The 21133-nt window shown below is 42.8% G+C and overlaps 2 protein-coding genes across 2 annotated transcripts in view; one reads left to right on the top strand and one right to left on the bottom strand.

Moving 5' to 3' along the window:
- The window catches only part of LOC124265216 (RING finger protein 151-like), a 34127-nt gene that overhangs the window by 11898 nt on the left and 1096 nt on the right, over nucleotides 1–21133 (bottom strand). The window lies entirely within an intron of this gene.
- LOC124265218 (rhophilin-2-B-like) overlaps nucleotides 7417–21133 on the top strand; it is an 88382-nt gene continuing 74665 nt past the window's right edge. Inside the window, 1 exon segment of the mRNA XM_046700011.1 lies at nucleotides 7417–7534. Coding sequence (XP_046555967.1) covers nucleotides 7417–7534 — 118 coding nt within the window.

The following is a 21133-nucleotide window of genomic DNA, read 5'->3' on the forward strand; positions in this document are numbered from 1 at the left end:
AAATAATCGAGTTTGGACCAGACAATCCAGTGATCAACAGCATGAGCATCGATCGCAATTGGGATACGATAACATGTGTCAACCAAGTCAGCGAGCCTGACCACCCGAACCCTCTAGTCGCCTCTTGAGACAAGCATGAGTTGCTGAAGATCAATATTCTAACCCGGATCTTCACGGGTGCGATGTTCCTGAAATGACTTTTGTTTTAAACATATTTTATTCATTTATTCAAAAGGATTGGGCACAAGTTATCCAACTTAGAAAAGCCCTCTCCAGATAATTACACAATTCATATAACAACAAAGTACACAAGTGACATATACATAGGCTAGGATATGTATAACAGCTGTTAACTGAGAAAGCGTTTTGTTTGGGAGATATAGATATGTACATATTTGAAAATATTCTGGTTTTCAATTATTGAGAGACCTGCATTGCCATGTAAGATAAGATTAATATCAATCAGTGTTCTATTTTTGACAATATGTTCTAAAGATTTTAACAGTATATGTCTTTGAATAGTATACAATGGACATTCAAGGAAGTAATGAAAAACATTCTGAAATGACTACATGGTTGTTGAGTGTGGCTTCACTATCCACACAGCATCTATGCAAAGGTCTACTCCCATTTGTGAGAACTCCCATTTGTGAGACTCCCATTATGAGACAGTGGAGTAGGTAATTAACAACGAAAACACACCATACTCCCCTGTCTGATAGAATGGATTCACCCTAGCTAATTACTGATTTGCTATGTAACTGAATCTTGTGGAGGTAACTTAATGAAACTTTATAAGATAAATTGATTAACATACTCAGGTAAATGTCTTTAATAATTAAACACTTTGTGTAGATAACTTCATGATCAAAGAGGAATTAATTTACCTACTCAGATTTACTCCGTCTCCGAAACTACCAGCTATAGTTTAAGAAATAATAATTTACAGTCGAAATGCCCCTTATGCCAAACCCTTTCTACCCGACACAATAAATTTATGGAATGCCCTACCAAATTCCAAAGAGTCATGCAGTCTCAAAATATTCAATGAACTATTTCTTCTTTGTAAATATAATCTTTGATAATCTATTTCATTAATCAACTCATCAATGAACTATGCCTCCTGTGGGTACTGGGCTGGGCTGATCCCACTTTCATTGTAGGGATGTGGAAACACCACCTATGTGCACTGAACCATTAATTAATGTGTCTCACAACTGGGAGTTCTCACAAATGGGAGGACACCTATGCAAACGGCATGGTTAATGACTAGTGGCATGCAGCATGGAGACAGCAGGTGTTATCGCCCCTAATGACACGGTGCAGAAGATGGCGCATGAAGCAAACAGCTGACTCGAGGCAACGCGAGATGCTGAACACACCACGTGGTCATTCACGAGACGGCGAGACTTCAGCCTCTGCATCGACATGGAGGATGTATATAACGTGATGATAGCACACGAGGGAAATCTCAAGGATGGAGTCAGTGAATAAAATCAGAAAAAATGTTTCACACAAAAGGAGATATACACATTCATTCCCCTTACACCCATCGCGACACGGATTCCACGTCAATCACTTCAACTTGCTACACTCTTCAGCTAAGGTGGAAATGATGTCTCGGAACTGTTCCCCAAAGCCAATTTTCTAGAGGAGGATTTTATGTGAAATCGTTTTACGGTTTGGGATATCAGTAAAATAATCAATTATAGGAATGTGTGATATATCAGTCAACACAATCATTATACGAGAAATGTAACACCCTGGCAATTAAACGATTACGCTCATCGTTGGTGGTGTTGACTGAACAGATCACATGACCGGAAGTAACACGCGATCACTAAATGCATTTCTACGTTCTACGGTTCTTCGACCGACATTATTACAGGAAGCACGAAATGAAACAATTAATCTGTTACTGCGGCTACTGGTTCTATACAAGATCCAGATTGGGATACCTGGGTCAGGTGACGGATAACACCCTTCACAGATGTCTTCTTCGTCCAAAACCCTCCCACACCACCCTCCGCCTTGAAAACTATACATGATAATATAAAATTTACACAATTCCATTCATGTTTGTCACAAGAAAAATGCTGACATAGCTGTCTTCTGATATACATTATCAGAAGAAATCACCATGGAGACGGCTTGATGCCATCAATCTGCGCGCTCGTAAATGGTTAATGTGTTCTATAATGTGTCCAAACATCTAGTTTGAGTATATTTCACCTGAGCTGCTGTCGTTTGCTGTCTGGGAATGTATTTAAGTCGAAAGGTGAATGGCTTGACCTTGTTGATAGGTCTGGCAAGTCTGTGCTGGTCAAACCTGGGCGTGAACATTCGCCGAGTATCAAGCAGGAAGACCACGATATAGCGATTGGAGATGGAGCTTATCGTGCATACGCGCATCTACTAATTACAGGCAATTAAAGAAGGTGGTAATCACGCCACACAGATGATGGAGTGAGTGAGTAAGTTTCTTGACATTAATTCTTGGATCAATATTACAGTTACACCATGGTGTGTACTGTAGTTTGGTGTTGTGAGTGAGTGACTATGGTTTTATGCCGCTTTTAGCAATATTCCAGCAATATCACGGCGGGGAACACCAGAAATGGTCTTCACACATTGTACCCATGTGGGGAATCGGTGTGACGAGCGAATGCTTTAACCACTAGGCACCGCCCTTGTTTGGTGTAGGTGGAAAGTCTTAGTGATGCAGGTCTCAGACGTACGCCATTTGGTCATCCTAAGGGGACGCAACTTTGCACTTTGAACAATAACTTTTCTGACAGGAGGACCAATAAACAGTCGGGCAAAAGTATGAACTTGACGGCCAAACAATTAAAACAGATTTCAGTAAGTTACTAGCATGAAAACGCCGACATTAATTCCAAAACGGAACTATGATTCCCTTATCACATAGCTCACATTGAATAACAACTTCCTGTTTGTTTATTGATTAGCCACTATCAACATGGGTGTATTTATTGTTTTGTCCGGCAGTTTTTAACGTCAAAGATAGTGTCATGGGTAATTACACCAAGCTAGTCAAGTACCACATTCACAACAGTAACACAATCATAGATAGTTATATGGATAGTAAGACCATACCTAACTGCACCTGGCATCGGATAGTTATATGGATAGTAAGACCATACCAAAACTGCACCTGGCATCGGACGACTTGCATTTGAAAATTACCAAAGTGCATGGGTAGTTATGCTCATAGCAAGACCACCTTTGCATCTCAAACGTTCATTACATCTATACCACCGTGCATGGATAGTTATGTGGATAGTAAGACGACGCCCTTGCATTTGAAACGTTCATTACATCTATACCACCGTGCATGGATAGTTATGTGGATAGTAAGACGACGCCCTTGTATCTTAAACGTTCATTACATCTATACCACCGTGCATGGATAGTTATGTGGATAGTAAGACGACGCCCTTGTATCTTAAAGGATAGTTATGTGGATAGTAAGACTACGCCCGTGTATCTTAAAGGTATCCTCCCAAAACTTTCACATCCCAAAACTTCCACAGCTTATAACAACAACATTTGTGGTTGACTGCACACACTTCACAATACTGATTACCCCAGTCTGTAATGGTTTAACCCATTAATCAGTAATGAATACAAACTGTCACTTAGTAATAAATTATATATTTTATTAAGTCAGGGTCTTTTGCCTATTACATATTCTTTAAAAACATACTGAAATATCTGACTGACAAATTTCATTAAACCATCTTTTAAAGTAAACATATAAACTGGCTACTACTAAAAATGTCACTGCCGTTATTGTGTCACTACCATAACAATTAATGCCCATGTCCATACCATAACATTATCAATTTCCTTATTTTATTATAATTGATTTATGTGTTTATGCCTGGATTTGGTAGTGCAAGTATGTTTGGCAGTAGAGCCTCAAGTAAGCATAATACAATTCATATTCTCATTTGGAATTTTTCGGTACATGTTACTTTATATTTGCAAATCAGAATTGAAAGGAATTGTTTGGCTTGTTGGACCCTTTTACGCAATAAATATAAAATTTCAACACTCATTATATTGTAAAACTACATATTTTGACATACATCTACATCAAATGTACATTAAGCTTGCATAATTTATGTTTTGCAAATTCAGAATTCTATAAACGTAATCAACAACATTTCAAGGTAAAACAAGAAAACAAAATTTACAATTTTTGCCTGCATGAAATATGCACGAATTTATATTATATATATTTCACATTTATTAACTAACTGCTCTCTTCTCTACTAAAATCTCTATTCTACTAAGCCAGGTGATGTATCATTATCTGTTGTTTGAGTTCCGTGCATTTCCTGGGCTATCCTATTACCTAAAAAGGGGTGGTGAGGAGTTGTTGTTTTCACAATGTGTGGTGGTATTGGGATGTGGACGTTTTGGGATGTGGAAGTTTTGGGATAAAACCATCTTGAACTTTCATTACATCTATATCACCGTGCATGGATAGTTATGTGGATAGTGAGACTATACCCCAGCACCCCTTGCCCTTGGCACGCTCACTAACTATAGGGGTTTGAGCAATCAGTTGGATATGGTATCACTACCCACATATCTCCCATCTGTGCAAAGTTCGTTGTAGCAGTATCATCATGGATTGTTATGTGGATAGTGACGTCACACTCAGCTATCACGTGCAGGTGAAAAGTTCAGAACAGTTATACCGCCATGGATAGTTATGGGGATAGCGCGAGCGCATCCAACTATCACGTGCCAGTGAAACGTTCACTGTGGTTATACCGCCATGGATAGTTATGGGGATAGTGCGAGCGCATCCAACTATCACGTGCCAGTGAAACGTTCACTGTAGTTATACCGCCATGGATAGTTATGGGGATAGTGCGAGCGCATCCAACTATCACGTGCCAGTGAAACGTTCACTGTAGTTATACCGCCATGGATAGTTATGGGGATAGTGCGAGCGCATCCAACTATCACGTGCCAGTGAAACGTTCACTGTAGTTATACCGCCATGGATAGTTATGGGGATAGTGCGAGCGCATCCAACTATCACGTGCCAGTGAAACGTTCACTGTAGTTATACCGCCATGGATAGTTATGGGGATAGTGCGAGCGCATCCAACTATCACGTGCCAGTGAAACGTTCACTGTAGTTATACCGCCATGGATAGTTATGGGGATAGTGCGAGCGCATCCAACTATCACGTGCCAGTGAAACGTTCACTGTAGTTATACCGCCATGGATAGTTATGGGGATAGTGCGAGCGCATCCAACTATCACGTGCCAGTGAAACGTTCACTGTAGTTATACCGCCATGGATAGTTATGGGGATAGTGCGAGCGCATCCAACTATCACGTGCCAGTGAAACGTTCACTGTAGTTATACCAACATGGGTAGTTAGGTGGATAGTGAGACTTTCCTCACTGTAAGTGACACTGAAAATAATGAAAATTCCTCTACAACATTAACCCCTGAATAATTCATTTGTAATTTCCTGGGACATAGAAAGAAAATGAGAAGAAAGCGACCCGCCGCGTGGCTATTGATTAGCCGGAAACCAGCGGACACAGTGCTTATTTATTTAGAATTATTGCCGCTCTTTATCCGCTTGTGACGAACAGACTGGTAATTCCACATTTTTACAAAACTGTCTAGTTATGCCCGACTAGCGTGTTGTTATCACCTGCGGCATGCATCTATTGAGTTAATGATATGTATAACTACATTCACCAGTCGGACTATTTCATGGTGATAATCGTCAGTGAGTGAATTTAGTTTTACGCCACTTTTAGCAATATTCCAACAATATCACGGCGGAGGACACCATAAATGGGCTTCACACATTGTACCCATGTGGGGAATCGAACCCGGGCCTGCGGCGTGACGAGCGAACTCTTTAGCCACTACGCTATCCCACCGCCCCTGGTGATAATGGGCGGATTTAAGGCGACAGTTTAAACCTGGGTACCCTCTCCTCAAACAAAGCAAAGATCCCATGGTCAAAACGTGCCCCGGAGTGGATCAGGTTGTCAGACTGTCCGACTGGAAGATTAAGTCATTTGATGGTCTGGTCCAACCTCGGTACAGGCCCTTGTTAAACAGCTGGGCCCGGCTTCACAAAGCGACCACAGAGCTACGACTATCGTAACTCCAGACTTTAACATAGACCTACAGGGTCGTTGCATTTAGATCGCTTTGTGGAACGAGGTCCCGACGTACAAGTCAAAAGTGTGACTATGTTAAAGCATGAGAGCCACGATCTCAATTCTGTTATTCGTGCATAAACATAAGGCAGCTGTTGAGGTACTGGCCTGTTGATGACAGCGGAGTTATACAATACCCCTTCATATTCACTGACCTCCCCTAGCAATGAGGAATTATTTCACTACGAAATACTACATGCATCTTGACACTGAAATGGTAAATGCTGTTAGTGTCTCTAAGCTACAGTCACAGTAAGCGTAAAAGCATCAACCGCCAATGCTGTAACCCATAGTAGACCTTTGTGTAATGCCTTGCCCTGACTGACCGGACTCGGGACTACTGTAAAGCCCCATGGGGATGCATCAAAGAAAGCGAAAGGGGGTCTGGACGTTTTTATTGAACGGAGCCTATGAGTGATGTTGCATTGAAGATTGTGTGCCCGGTCAGCGGTTGTCTCCCCCTGGTTGTATTTGATTACATGCCCGCCAGGGACGCTGTTCAACGGAAGAGGAAGTTCTTTGAGACTCCAAGACAACGAAGAACCTTTGAAGTGGAGAACACTATGCTGGGGGCCCGGTGCATATTGGCAGCTATGGATGGAAAAAACCTTCCCAAACCGTTGCTCTAGTAACCACACATTCAGATTAATGTTACTACTTAATACGAATAAAAGTAGACACTTCCTCGACCCTGCTCTGTTGAAGGTCCGGAACAAGGCAGTCGGGTCGACTCTTTTGGGCTGAATTAATGATGTCTAAATGCTGGCTGAGTAACCATGTTTTACGCCGCTTTGGACAATATTGCGTGGAGTGACAGATGTACAGAAGACAGACCAGAGTCACAGGCCAATTCCAGTGACATAACGAACCATACTTTTGTCGAGGAATATAACTGCAAATCATATGTTTCTAAAGAATATGTCATACTCCATAGCAACAGGTATTGTCCCGCAATGACAAATTTTAAAAGACATAACAAAGTTACTTCCCTAAGACCCGGCAGGATCGGTGGTTCAAATCGCTGTTGCAACACGATTATAATCTTTTTCGGTGTCACCTCCCTACAAACAACCCGACAGTAACTTGTGTATCATCTCTCCTTGGCCGTCTGAAGCAGGTCAAGCTAAGTCTACACATACGTTACTGATATGAAAACATCACCACATCTACAAAATCACGTTTCAATGCATACCAATAAATCAACGTCTCCCACTCGAGTCGATGACCGCTGTGAGAGGCTCCCCAAGGCCACCGACTACACCACCGTCTACAAGCTCCTCTACACAGCTGCGCCAATGCTCTGTGAGATCTGTTTATCTGAACCATCCGGCTGGTCCAACAAGCTACCACAGACATTACACAGCATCAACATGTGTCCCCGAAGAGCTACATCGTATATGCAAGTAGCTCATGTAGGTCCCGACTCAAACAGCCAATAAAATACATGTCCCGGGCGGGCAAGAACGAGGCATTTACAGCATCAAGGGGGGATATATATGATTAGCTTTGTCTTATGTACGGGAGAATGGTTTTCTGATGTAATACTGACTGACTGAGTTTAGTTTTACGCCGCTTTTAGCAATATTCCAGCAATATCACGGCGGGGGACACCAGAAATGGGCTTCACTCATTGTACCCATGTGGGGATTCGAACCCGGGTCTTCGGCGTGACGAGCCAACGCTATTGCATTTAACTAAACGAACACAACACGAGACGTGCGAGCACGCCATTACGAGCACCTGTTCAATGTGACACTTCAGAATTCAGGCATACACTATTACATCAGAGGGGCGGTGGGGTAGCCAAGTGGTTAAAGCGTTGGCTCGTCACGCCGAAGACCCGGGTTCGATTCCCCACGTGGGGAAAATGTGTTAAGCCCATTTCTGATGTCCCCCCGCCGTGATATTGCTGGAATATTGCTAAAAGCGGCGTAAAACCAAACTCAGTCAGTCAGTCAGTTAAATGCAATATGGATTTACACGGTCAGTCAATCAGATATCAATGTCACCACTACATATCGTTATCATCAGCAGCACAGACTTATCTATGCCATACTGGTATACTGGGACGTTAATCAATAACAAACAAAATTAGCTGAACCATCTCATAATAACACTTAGCGTATGCGATTATGATAATTATTATCATTATTAGAGTGTAATGTACGGAATGTATCCCGCCTGTGGGGATACCACTAATTGCAGCCTTGATATCACGTATACAGCTGGTGTATATTGGTGGTCTGACCTATTTGTGCAACTATGTATTAATGACATAGTTCCATGATTGACTGCCTGTTAATATAAGTAGTAGGTATTTTCTCCACACGAGGGCAACATGTGGATAACATGTTCATATACAGTTTGTTATTGCCATATTGAAACGACAAATCGCAGAAATTCTGCCGTGTTTCGTTAAAATATAACATACATCTCTTTTCATTGTCACGTGCCCAGAAAATATATTAATCTACATTTTGTGAACAGTAAGCAAAATAGGTTTTTGTAGCAGGTGAGCTCTCTTTAACGCAATTTCAGGACAACCAATACAGCTGACTGACCTGTGGTAACCAGGTGCGACAGCTCACTGCACCCCACTTCACCATGCCGCTGGCACCAGGTGAGCTAAGGAGAATATATCTAACTGAGGGAAAACCAGCTGAATTTAATCATAAATGTAACCAAATGCTGTCAGTTACAACCAGTTGAATCACCACACCGTCCATACCTAATTAATTCACTTCTGTGGTAACCAGGTGGGCGAAATCAGACACTGCTGAAGCCAATTCAGCGACTAAGGTAACACGAGTATTACACATCGCAGACACGTAATACACCGACTAAACACGAGTCAGGTGAGCTAAAGCTTAACTTCCGGAAGCTGGGACACAGTAGCAGGTCAGGGAGACCTGTCAGAACATGACGTGGGTGTTACCGTCACAAGTATGTCAACACGACCTCACGGAGAGACACCACAGCAACATCTACTACACGTGTGTAGCTACACAACTACACCATCAGCCACCGAGACATCGCCGACAATTATGGCTGAAACATTAATTATTGGTTGTTTATGGCTTACGTTAATACCCCTTCCAAATGCAGGATTTTAAGTTATAACACACGATGCAACACAGAGTATTACATTTACAAAACCTGGCAATGCTTGACCACTGTATAGCTATTGGGTACAAGCCATCTAAACATAGGACAAGCTTATAGTTAATATTGTTACACACCTGGTTGTAGGTGATAATGTAATAGATTGTCAGTAACTGTGAACAAAGAGTGTCATTTGGTAAAATGAAGCATGTCTTATATTTGGGATTACGCGTTCTCAGTAAAGTACAGATTCTAGAACTTTTGTTGGGTTGAGTCCCATCCGGGATGCGGCTGTTTACTGTTACTTCCAGTAACTGTTCACCATGCATCTGGTGCGGGATCAGACTAACAGCTTACGGACCGGGATTAATCCCCGACGGACCATGTATATTATCCTCTCAGTGAAAGACAAACGAAATTAAAATGTTTCGAACACATGATTGAGAAAGTTGGCTCTCGTCATTTCTAAACACCACGCCGTCGACCTTCGACTTCGACTATTTCCGACGTCAGTCATCAACCGCATTATACAGATCGTACAGCTAACCCTGACGCAGACCTAAATTTACATACTGTAATAGGTGTCAGATAAAATTCACAAACAAAATTAATCTTAAACGGAGGATGGCAAACAGAATGGCCAGTAATGGCGGAAGTTCTAATGTAACCATCACAATTGTGATTGCCCTGCATGGGTGTGCCCTAAACGTGGATATGTACTTTGTAAACACTACCGACGTTTTTTATATGTCAGCTGTTGATGGATCCTGCTATTCCATCCTTTCATCTAACCTAATAGAAATGGTATTGACTTTCGACTACCGAAGCACACGCAATAACATTTTTGTTATTTTTGATAACGCATCAGACTGGTTGACTCCGTGGAGATTACTATCGACTTCAGCAAGCAGGAGGCGAGCATGAGGCATCGGTTTGATATCGCAGAGAGGGCAACAGGCCTAGCGAATGTACAGCAAGCACCATCTGTGTACAACCATTACTAATCTACTATCTCTATACAAGTACTGATCTACCATCTGTACAGCCCTCTGTGCTATAGCGGGAGTTCGATCATCCCCACACTGTATTGCATGTATATAGTACTGTAGGTGCACGTATTGTTATGATTAATACATGCAACATCTCTGCACAGTGTATACACGTGTGTTTGGGGAATACACGGGGACTAAGAACGCCTTCCGTGAATAGCGCGACCTCCTTAGTCCGAACCTGGTTAATCAGGACACCCTGCCACAGAATCACCAGTATAGGAACGTGTGTATCAAGTTAATGGTCGAGACTTGGGGCAATTAGCCCATACATGGCATTGGTGGATGTCTCACGTACAACAGTTTCTGCAACATATGCTGGTCGTTAGGGGCTACTGGAAGGATCGGGCGGTCAGACTCGCTGACTTGATTGACACACAAGTAGTCACCGTATCCTGTTTCCATGGATCAATGCTCATGATGTCAATCAGCGGATTGTCTGGTCCAGACTCGACTATTTACTGACAACCGTCATTCAGCTACAGCTTCTGTGTTGGGCGTTAAACAACAATCACCAAACATATTGTTGTCCTGTTGTCGTATCCAGGCCTTGTGTTACTATAAATCTTCCACTCCATTAATACCTTTCAAACACAACATGAAGGGGCGGTACAGTTCGTTAATCTGGCCGAGCACCCACGGAACGGTGGCGTCCGGGTGAACGCAGCTTCACTGTGGAGTCCCTCCAGGTCTAACGTCCTGCTACTGTGGGGCATATTGGTTGTATTGATCCATACAAGCATGTAAATGCAGACTGACAGACACAGATACTAATACATGCGTGTTGGAATCATGGGTCATATGTCAGCGATAATCGGGCCTAATGTGGCAGATAAGTTCTCTACGACAGCATAATACTCCTTATTCACTATTAGCGTCAAGCCGGCAATCGGCTCAAACATGTCCCATGAGGCCGGAAAAGGCCGAGTGGACCCGAGAGAGACAAACCAGGTGGCCACTCAGATTAACATTCGTGATATACTGTAATTGGTTTAACACATATCAAGATTCTACAACTAAACGGAAACATTAGTCAAAGTCCGCAGGACAACAAGTGGTAACAAAATACGGATGATCCTGGTGACTCTGCCAAAAGACACATCGAAAACTCAACAAAAGCTAAGATCAGTATTTTCCTCTAAACTGTGAACCTCACAAATTGAGAATCGACTAGACAACCGTATGATTTAGAGCCCAAGAACAGACTAGCCGCCCACAGTAAGGACATACATGGGTACGGTTACTCATAGGTGAATATGGATTTGCCGGAAATGGGGAACGCCAGGAATGATCTTTACACATTGTATCCTTTCAGGGAATCGAACCCAGGACATCGGCGTGACGAGCCAAAACGAAGAGTAAAGACGGAACATACAGGGACCAGTCATCGCTTGACACAAAGGTGATGACTTAATCGTGTGTTCATATCGTCATGTTCCACTTGCTATAACGTGTGCTGTTGCTATCGACCACTGGTTTCTGTTGCCGGTAAGGGCAGGTAGCCATGATACAGATGAACTATTGTCGTCTCAGGCGGGTGCCCTCGTTCGTCACTGAGCAGCGCGTGGTAATATAACTAATGTGGGTTGTCCACACTGTTCAAACGTGTGTGAAATCATAACTCACTAAATTGCTCAGAATCACTAGGAATGACTGAGTGAGTGAGTTTAGTTTTACGCCGCTTTTAGCAATATTCCGGCAACATCACGGCGGGGTACACCAGAAATGGGCTTCACACACTGTATCCATGTAGGGAATCGAACCTGGGTCTTCGGCGTGATGAGCGAACGCTTTAACCACCAGGCTATCCCACCGCCCCCAAGAAGTGAGTGAGTGAGTTTAGTTTTACGCCGCACTCAGCAATATTCCAGCTATATGGCGGCGGTCTGTAAATAAATGAGTCTGGACCAGACATTCCAGTGATCAACAGCATGAGCATCGATCTGTGCAATTGGGAACCGATGACATGTGTCAACCAAGGCAGCGGGCCTGACCATCCGGTCCCGTTAGTCGCCTTTTTCGACAAGCATGGGTTACTGACGATCAATATTCTAACCCGGACCTTCACGGGTTGAATCACTAGGAACATAAGACAGCACTATTGTATTCTCCAGATGCTAATGTAACAATAGGAAAGTCGCGAATTGTTACTTCAATGGAGGCTTTGCAGGGACAGCGTGATTCATTTTGTAATTAAAACGCCAGAATATTCAGCGTTAAAGTACAAAGGCATACTTGACACAAATTGATGACTCGATGGCCACACGCCCAATCCCGCCAAGAGACGTCAATATCAGTGGAATCAGTCATCACGTGCTGATAGGTGAAATGTACAATTGGCAGCGATTGAATACTGAAAGCTAAATAATCGCATTGTCCACTGCAAAACGACGCATTTGCGAACAATCCCTGTAGAAATACATTGTCCGGGCAGAGAAAGAGAGATGTGAAGCTCTGAACAGGATTGTTGTTTAGAAATCTCCATGCAGTGTCGACACACGGCATCAAACAGGTCAACCTGTTCGATATCGGTAGTGCCACTGAGAGATCAGTGGGTTTAGCGGTTTTAACTAGCTCTATCGTTTGCGGAACATAGGAAAGTATAAGTACACACACACGAAAGCACGTTTTCGATAGATGAGTGAGTGAGTGAGTTGGGCTTAATGACGATCTGAATGTTTCGTTGGTTGGTTTGTTGTTTAACGCAGCACTCAGCAATATTCCAGCTATGGTGGGGGTTGTAAATAATCGATTCTGGACCAGACAATCCAGTGATCAACATCATGAGCATCGATTTACGCATCTACAGTGGATGGGTGGGTGAGTGAGTGAGTGAGTGAGTGAGTGAGTGAGTGGGTGAGCGGGTGAGCTGGGTTTAATGACGATCTGAACAATGTTCCAGTCATATCACGGCACAGAGTCAGCCATGTGTGGGGGGATACATCGACATACGCGCGTCCTGATTGATCACTTAAGCATCGTTTCAATCCAGTATACCATTTCCAGGAGTGTCTCATGGGTTGCTGAAGATCAAGTCTTACCCGGATCCTCACGGGTTGTAAACACGAAACTGCATGCAACTTCATTTTATACAACCAACTGTATACAACCTGTTGGCGCACAAGCAAGTGTGCATTGGCCTTTATTCACCACAAGCTAATACTAGTAATAGGATTCCATCCATTAAGTCGAGAGGTAATTCCCCTGATAGACCAACCAACTGACAATTCTGCCAAATTGTTCAGTAGGTGCTCTGAATGTTATATTGGACCAGGTGCCTCCTTTCTTTATTGCTGGTGCAGTGACTCAAATAACATTCTATAACAACAACATCAACAGCAGCAGCATCGGAAACAACAACAACAACAACACTAAAGACGTTGTATATCCATAGAACTTCCCCCGTTGTTCACACCAACTTCTAAATACCACTCAAAGAAACAACAGCACCAGCAACAACAACACTAAAGACGTTGTATATCCATAGAACTTCCCCCGTTGTTCACACCAACTTCTAAATACCACTCAAAGAAACAACAGCACCGGCAACAGCAACAACAACACTAAAGACGTTGTATATCCATAGAACTTTCCCCGTTGTTCACACCAACTTCTAAATACCACTCAACAGCACCGGCAACAGCAATATATAGCATCAACAACATAAAACCTAATAGGACCTTAGGAGGCGTTCAACGACTTCATGGTTTGTAATTTGATTGTGAATCAAGATAGTTATTTATTCCACTCAGTGCTGCTTGACGTAAAGATACTTCAAGCGGCCGTCTCGCAGCTGAAAATGATCGCCACAGAACTGTTAACTAATGGGTAATCATATTCGTATTAACTACCACACTCCGTAAAAATGAAACAACGTTATTGATATTTCAGTCGACATCTGAGCTTTTTCAATCGAGAAAGATAAATTGATTTGTGCAGATGTCAACGATAATAATAGCTTGCACTAGGACGCTAGCCCGTCTAAATGTCGACCGCCAACAATCCACATCCTACTCAAAGTGAAACTATCAGGTGTGGAGTGTTCACGGTCTGGTATTTACGACATAACACGAGGGATTTTGACAGATTACTGACATTTGTAAGTAGGCATATCGTGTTCAATATTGAGTCTAGTCCTGTTGTTCGCTGACGTGTCTCCGACCGGTTGACAGGCTGTTATAATCCATTATGATATTGACAGGCCGAGCGTGGTGCTGTTTGCAATGTCAATATGACGAAACACAGACCGTTTGACCGAGGTTTGACATGCAAATAACACAACCACAACCACAAAGAGCAAGCATTCTGTGTGTTTCTAGCCCCGACAAGCAATCTTGGTTTTGTTGCCTCGAAACATAAAAGACGTTATGGAATATATTTCAAAGTATCTTTTTCAGAACGCTAAGATTTGTGTAATCGAGGATATATTAAAACATACTGTCTTACTGGCGGAAACGTATAAAGTAAAGGGTATAGAGAGGAACCTTGGCTTGACATAGCATGAAGATTGTGTTCAGCCATGGCACAGCAGGTATGAGTTTCAGAGATTCTACCCCTGTGGGATCGAGCCTGGGAATTCGGTTTGCACCCATCTACCACAGGGATACCGTCATCCAGAAGAAAAGCTTCACTAGTAGTGCCAAAGTTCCAGTCCGATGAAGTCGCCAGCAAATAATCGAGTCTGTACCAGCCAAACTATATCACAAGTAACGACCTACATCATGACACGTGATCTCTACAGTCACATGTAGGCTGCTGGGAAACAATAACCCGTAATCCCTATGTTGGTCGCATCAGTTATGACATTTCAAACCGAGTACAGGAAGCTAAACAGACCAGCCCCAGATCCGCACAAAATGTCACCCCTTGAAAATACCAGTAACCACATTCTATCATCATCTTAAAAAGGGAAGCACTAAATACTAAATAATATGGTCAGGTTTAATTACTGGATGGGTGTACATTTAAAAAACAAAAGTCTTACACGAAATAAACCAATTACAGTTGTCAGATGAAAGCTACGAAAACTACTAATCTTAAACTACGGATTTTGATTCGGTGCAGTGAAAACTGTAGTCTTCAACTATTATTGGACAGACCAGAGATTATGGACGGCTTGGTATATAACCTTCAGCAGCAATAACGCCGACACACTCATTGTTTAGTCTGGCTCGGCAACTACTGTTTTTTTTATCTATTTCTCTTGTTCGCGATATGACAGTTATTTGATTTGCGATCCAAGATATCGTACACAGCAGTGTGTAACATTTTACGTATGTGGTACAATATTGTACACGCCCTGTGCGCAGCATTACGTGTATGTTACAATATCGTACTTGAACTGAGAGCAACATTGTTTTATGAGATCATATCGAATATGAACCAAGTGTTACATTGTAGGTGACCATATAGTACACGAGCCGAATGTAACATTGTAAGTAAGTGACCATATTGTACACGACCCGAATGTAACATTGTAAGGAAGTGACCATATTATACACGACCCGAATGTAACATTGTAAGTAAGTGACCATATAGTACACGAGCCGAATGTAACATTGTAAGTAAGTGACCATATAGTACACGAGCCGAATGTAACATTGTAAGTAAGTGACCATATTGTACACGACCCGACTGTAACATTTTTCAAATGTGACATTATCGTACACGACTCGAGTGAAACATTGTTCGTACGTGACCATATCGTACATGAACAGAGTGTAACATTGTTTGTAAGTGATCATATCGTACACGACCCGAATGTAACATCGTTCAAATGTGACATTATCGTAAACGACTCGAGTGAAACATTGTTCGTACGTGACCATATCGTACATGAACAGAGTGTAACAGTGTTTGTAAGTGACCACATCGTACACGACCCGAATGAAACATCGTTCAAATGTGACATTATCGTACACGACCCGAATGTAACATCGTTCAAATGTGACATTATCGTATACGACTCGAGTGTAACATTGTTCGTACGTGACCATACCGTACACGATTCAAGAGACACATTATTCGTACGTGACTATACCCATGATACCGTATACCATTCGAGAGACACATTGTTCGCACGTGACCATATCGTCTATTGTCTGACCCCGCTGTCCGGCCTGACACGGTGCTCACTCACATCCTTCCACTGACCGCCAGGCGAACATCCGCTGATGCAGGCGATTTGAAGACAGTTATTATTGACAGGGCTGTGTGTAGGCTCACAAGTGATCTATTGAGCAGGGGCAGATTTCCCTTGCCGAGCGCTGACTCGGGAACTATCTCGGCACCGATCTCACTGTGTTATAGGTAATAATGTATTTATTACATGATAAATCTGCCAATTTAGGCCTGCTGGTATTATCAGAACTATTGATAGTTTCTAATAATGATGATAAATAGGCGAGCGGTGTTATGAGAATTGTCAATATTTCTAGATGTGGCATGAAGTCGATGTTAGTTCCATGTGTAAAGGACAAAGGCATGCTCACTCAACAACAACCACGAACATTATCACTTCCAACTGGTTATTGTGTACATTCCCATCAATTAACCAATCAGTAATTATGTTGATCATGCAGAAATTTGATATTTTGAAGGACTGCTCTATTCTGAAAGCCATGATATTAATCATTATGCATGCGTATTCAGTTGTAAACATGGTATGAGAAAAATACATTCAGTTACCACTCAGACGTGATGCGTATGTAAAACATGTACATATATATGTCGAAATTACGACAAACATGAAGATAAATATGCACAAGCTAACGTGTTCTTTGGAAGTTCTTCCTAGATTGATGATAAAAGTGGAAATACTGTCTCGTCTCCCAGTAGGGCTGACGTAAAGTACATATGTAGCACACACAGAGGTCAATACCAGCGGTATGTGGACCTCCAGTAGAACTGACATAAAGTACATATGTAGCACACACAGAGGTCAATACCAGCGGGATATGGACCTCCAGGAGGACTGACATAAAGTACATATGTAGCACACACAGAGGTCAATACCAGCGGGATCTGGACATCCAGTAGAACTGGCATAAAGTACATATGTAGCACACACAGAGGTCAACACCAGCGGGATATGGACCTCCAGTAGAACTGACATAAAGTACATATGTAGCACACACAGAGGTCAATACCAGCGGTATGTCGACCTCCAGTAGGACTGACATAAAGTACATATGTAGCACACACAGAGGTCAATACCAGCGGGATATGGACCTCCAGTAGAACTGACATAAAGTACATATGTAGCACACACAGAGGTCAATACCAGCGGGATATGGACCTCCAGTAGAACTGGCATAAAGTACATATGTAGCACACACAGAGGTCAATACCAGCGGGATATGGACCTCCAGTAGGACTGACATAAAGTACATATGTAGCACACACAGAGGTCAATACCAGCGGGATATGGACCTCCAGTAGAACTGACATAAAGTACATATGTAGCACACACAGAGGTCAACAACCAGCGGGATATGGACCTCCAGTAGGACTGACATAAAAAGTACATATGTAGCACACACAGAGGTCAATACCAGCGGGATATGGACCTCCAGTAGAACTGACATAAAGTACATATGTAGCACACACAGAGGTCAATACCAGCGGGATATGGACCTCCAGTAGGACTGACATAAAGTACATATGCAGCACACACAGAGGTCAATACCAGCGGGATATGGACCTCCAGTAGGACTGACATAAAGTACATATGTAGCACACACAGAGGTCAATACCAGCGGGATATGGACCTCCAGTAGGACTGACATAAAGTATATATGTAGCACACACAGAGGTCAATACCAGCGGGATATGGACCTCCAGTAGGACTGACATAAAGTACATATGCAGCACACACAGAGGTCAACACCAGCGGGATATGGACCTCCAGGAGGACTGACATAAAGTACATATGCAGCACACACAGAGGTCAACACCAGCGGGATATGGACCTCCAGTAGGACTGACATAAAGTACATATGTAGCATACACAGAGGTCAATACCAAGGAGTCCCCAGAGGACTGCTACCAGTCCCTGACTACAGACATATCTCACCATGTAAACATCCCAACAAACACATGCCGCCTTATCACATGCAGATATGAGTCATATACACCTGGCGATATAGCACACGTTAACAGGTATAATGACGTTTGATTTACCGCAGACTGGCGATAACAAGTGGCGGCCATGTATAGTCACAGGCCTACACAGCCACGACGTGGCCACATCGCAGACAGCGAACACGTGTACACCTGTCTGACGACAGACAGTCGGTGACATTAATGTGTCGAACGGAAACATATCACATGTAGACAACATATACATGCCTTCGTTATTGCCATCTCATACGGGCGATAACAGATATATGCCTGCAATACTATCGTCACAAACAAACGATAACAAGTATATGCCGACATTGTTCTCACCGCATAGGGACGATGATATATACGTTTTAGCGTATTGTATATTGTGTGTCCATTAGGCATGCCGGTGTTCAATGTCTCTGGGTTCGAATCCCATATTCGCCCTGATCCTAATACTATGTCTGTTAATACCCGTGCTGCTAGATTAACACGTGGTTCACCACGTGGTCAGCGTCAGAGAACTGCATCTCTTTCCTACACCAAAAGGACTCCAAAACAAACCCGCTCGCTCGCTCACTCACTCACTCACTCGACAATATACATATGAAGCAGGAGACAGTGATATATACTTGGTTTGTTGTTTCAGGCAGACGGACACAGACGTGTATTCATCCAGCAGACACAGAGACACAGACACAGTCCTGGGAGAACACAGACATATACCAGTCGGACATAAACACCATTACGCTGACGGAACTGTCCCTGGTCTCCGATACTCAATACACTACAAACAGTCGCCCACACATATGGCAAACGAGGTTACAATCACATTAAAACAAAACGAAAACCAGAAACAGACGCAAAAATTCAATTTTGAACGCTAGCACACGCCATGGGTATTTTGGTATTGATTACGTGAGCGTCCGTTAAGAGTTACAGCTATATAGGCAGTCGGGCAATACAATCGGAAGGTAGGGGTGGTCTGTTAGAAAACCCCGAGATACTGTACTCACAAATACGTATGTTCCGATAACATCACCAAATGACATAGTATTCGTGACCTCGTGTGTCATTCAGGGAAAACCGGAAGTCTTCTTGTCTGACTAATCTCGGCGAATGCATCCTCTCTATATACAATATACACGACAATGTGTTATTGTGACCTTATATGGAGACAATACAGTACTTTCCATGCGTGGAAAGATTCGCGTCCGCCTGGGACGAGCCTTCTTGCAAGTTTCGGAAAGCGGCGAGGGTGATAACAATGACTCACTTTTTGTAGAGTAACGACAGAACCTTTATAACGACAAAGCAGGTTGTCATGACAATATATTCATGATAAATGCATGGTCGACCATAATCACATACTCGTGTATGATCAGGTATATCAAATACACGTGTAGATCTATGAAATACCGCTCGTCACGAGGGCATGACCATTCCACCAATGTGCACATCCAATGTTCCACTGACTATGAGATGCATTTCTCCACACAATTAAAAGCTGATGTTAGTTTACTGGTTATTGCTTTGTATGTCCTGTTTAGCAATCCCGCATCAATATAATCTACATATAGGGCTACCGTCTACGTCATAGTTTCTGGCTTGTTACCATGGTGAACCGAACCATGGTAGGATGATGCCAACACCTTCAACACACTGTTGTTTTAAAGACGTCATTTTCATGATATTGCCCCAGTTGTGTAACTTGACCGACGTGTTAAATGCATGCGGTATACGCGGTGGTGCAATACTGGGCGTATGCTGCGATACACTGTCTCATGGAATGTATTTGATAAACTCCAAGGCTGTGCGTTGGCGTATTATCAACACATATTACAGACAGAGTTGTTGGGTTAAGACTCCATACATCGACGTGACGCCCACTTTGACAAAATTCCACTTGACCCAGCATTCATTTCAAGGTTGTGTTTTTGAAACCTGAATGTGTCATTGTAATCCATGAAACTGTCAAATTACGTAACGAAATGTTGTTCTGTTAAGCTATAGTTATTTTTTTCAAAGACTAGGAAATTAATTGTACAGAATTAGATCGGCAGGATCCGCTGATCATGGTTTAAGCGTATAGACACCAAACACGGCCACCATATGTTACAGGGGTGGTTTACTAGTCAAGTGGTTCAAACGTTCGCTCGTAAAGCCCATGTCCCGGGACACAAGTGTGAACCCTACTTTTGGCGTTCACCGTCGTAATATTTCTTAAAATAATGTTGCTAAATGCGTCGTAAGACCATACTCACTCGCTCATGCTAAGACCCTCTATGGGACTAGTATACTGTTCACGTGGACGTAATGGACTACTGTTGACGTTACTCACCAAACACAAATACACACGTGGATACACACTGCGTACTTCACACTTCATAGCATGGCGGGGCGGTAGGGTAGCCCAGTGGTTAGCGCTCGCTCGTCACGCCGTGATATTGCTGGAATATTGCTAAAAGCGGCGTAAAACCACACTCACTCATAGCATGGCATCATCCAAATCCGAACCTGTTTACTGCTGATATATAGGAGGACTTCACTCTTAATATTAGTCTTAAAACGCACATTTCATTTTCTCCTGTTTTTGTACCCGTCACCACTTGGCCTGCAATCGGCATGACACTTTGATATTGACATT

This window comes from Haliotis rubra, unplaced genomic scaffold (assembly GCF_003918875.1).
Source record: "Haliotis rubra isolate DU_JTF1 unplaced genomic scaffold, ASM391887v1 Scf967, whole genome shotgun sequence".
Classification (NCBI taxonomy): domain Eukaryota; kingdom Metazoa; phylum Mollusca; class Gastropoda; order Lepetellida; family Haliotidae; genus Haliotis; species Haliotis rubra.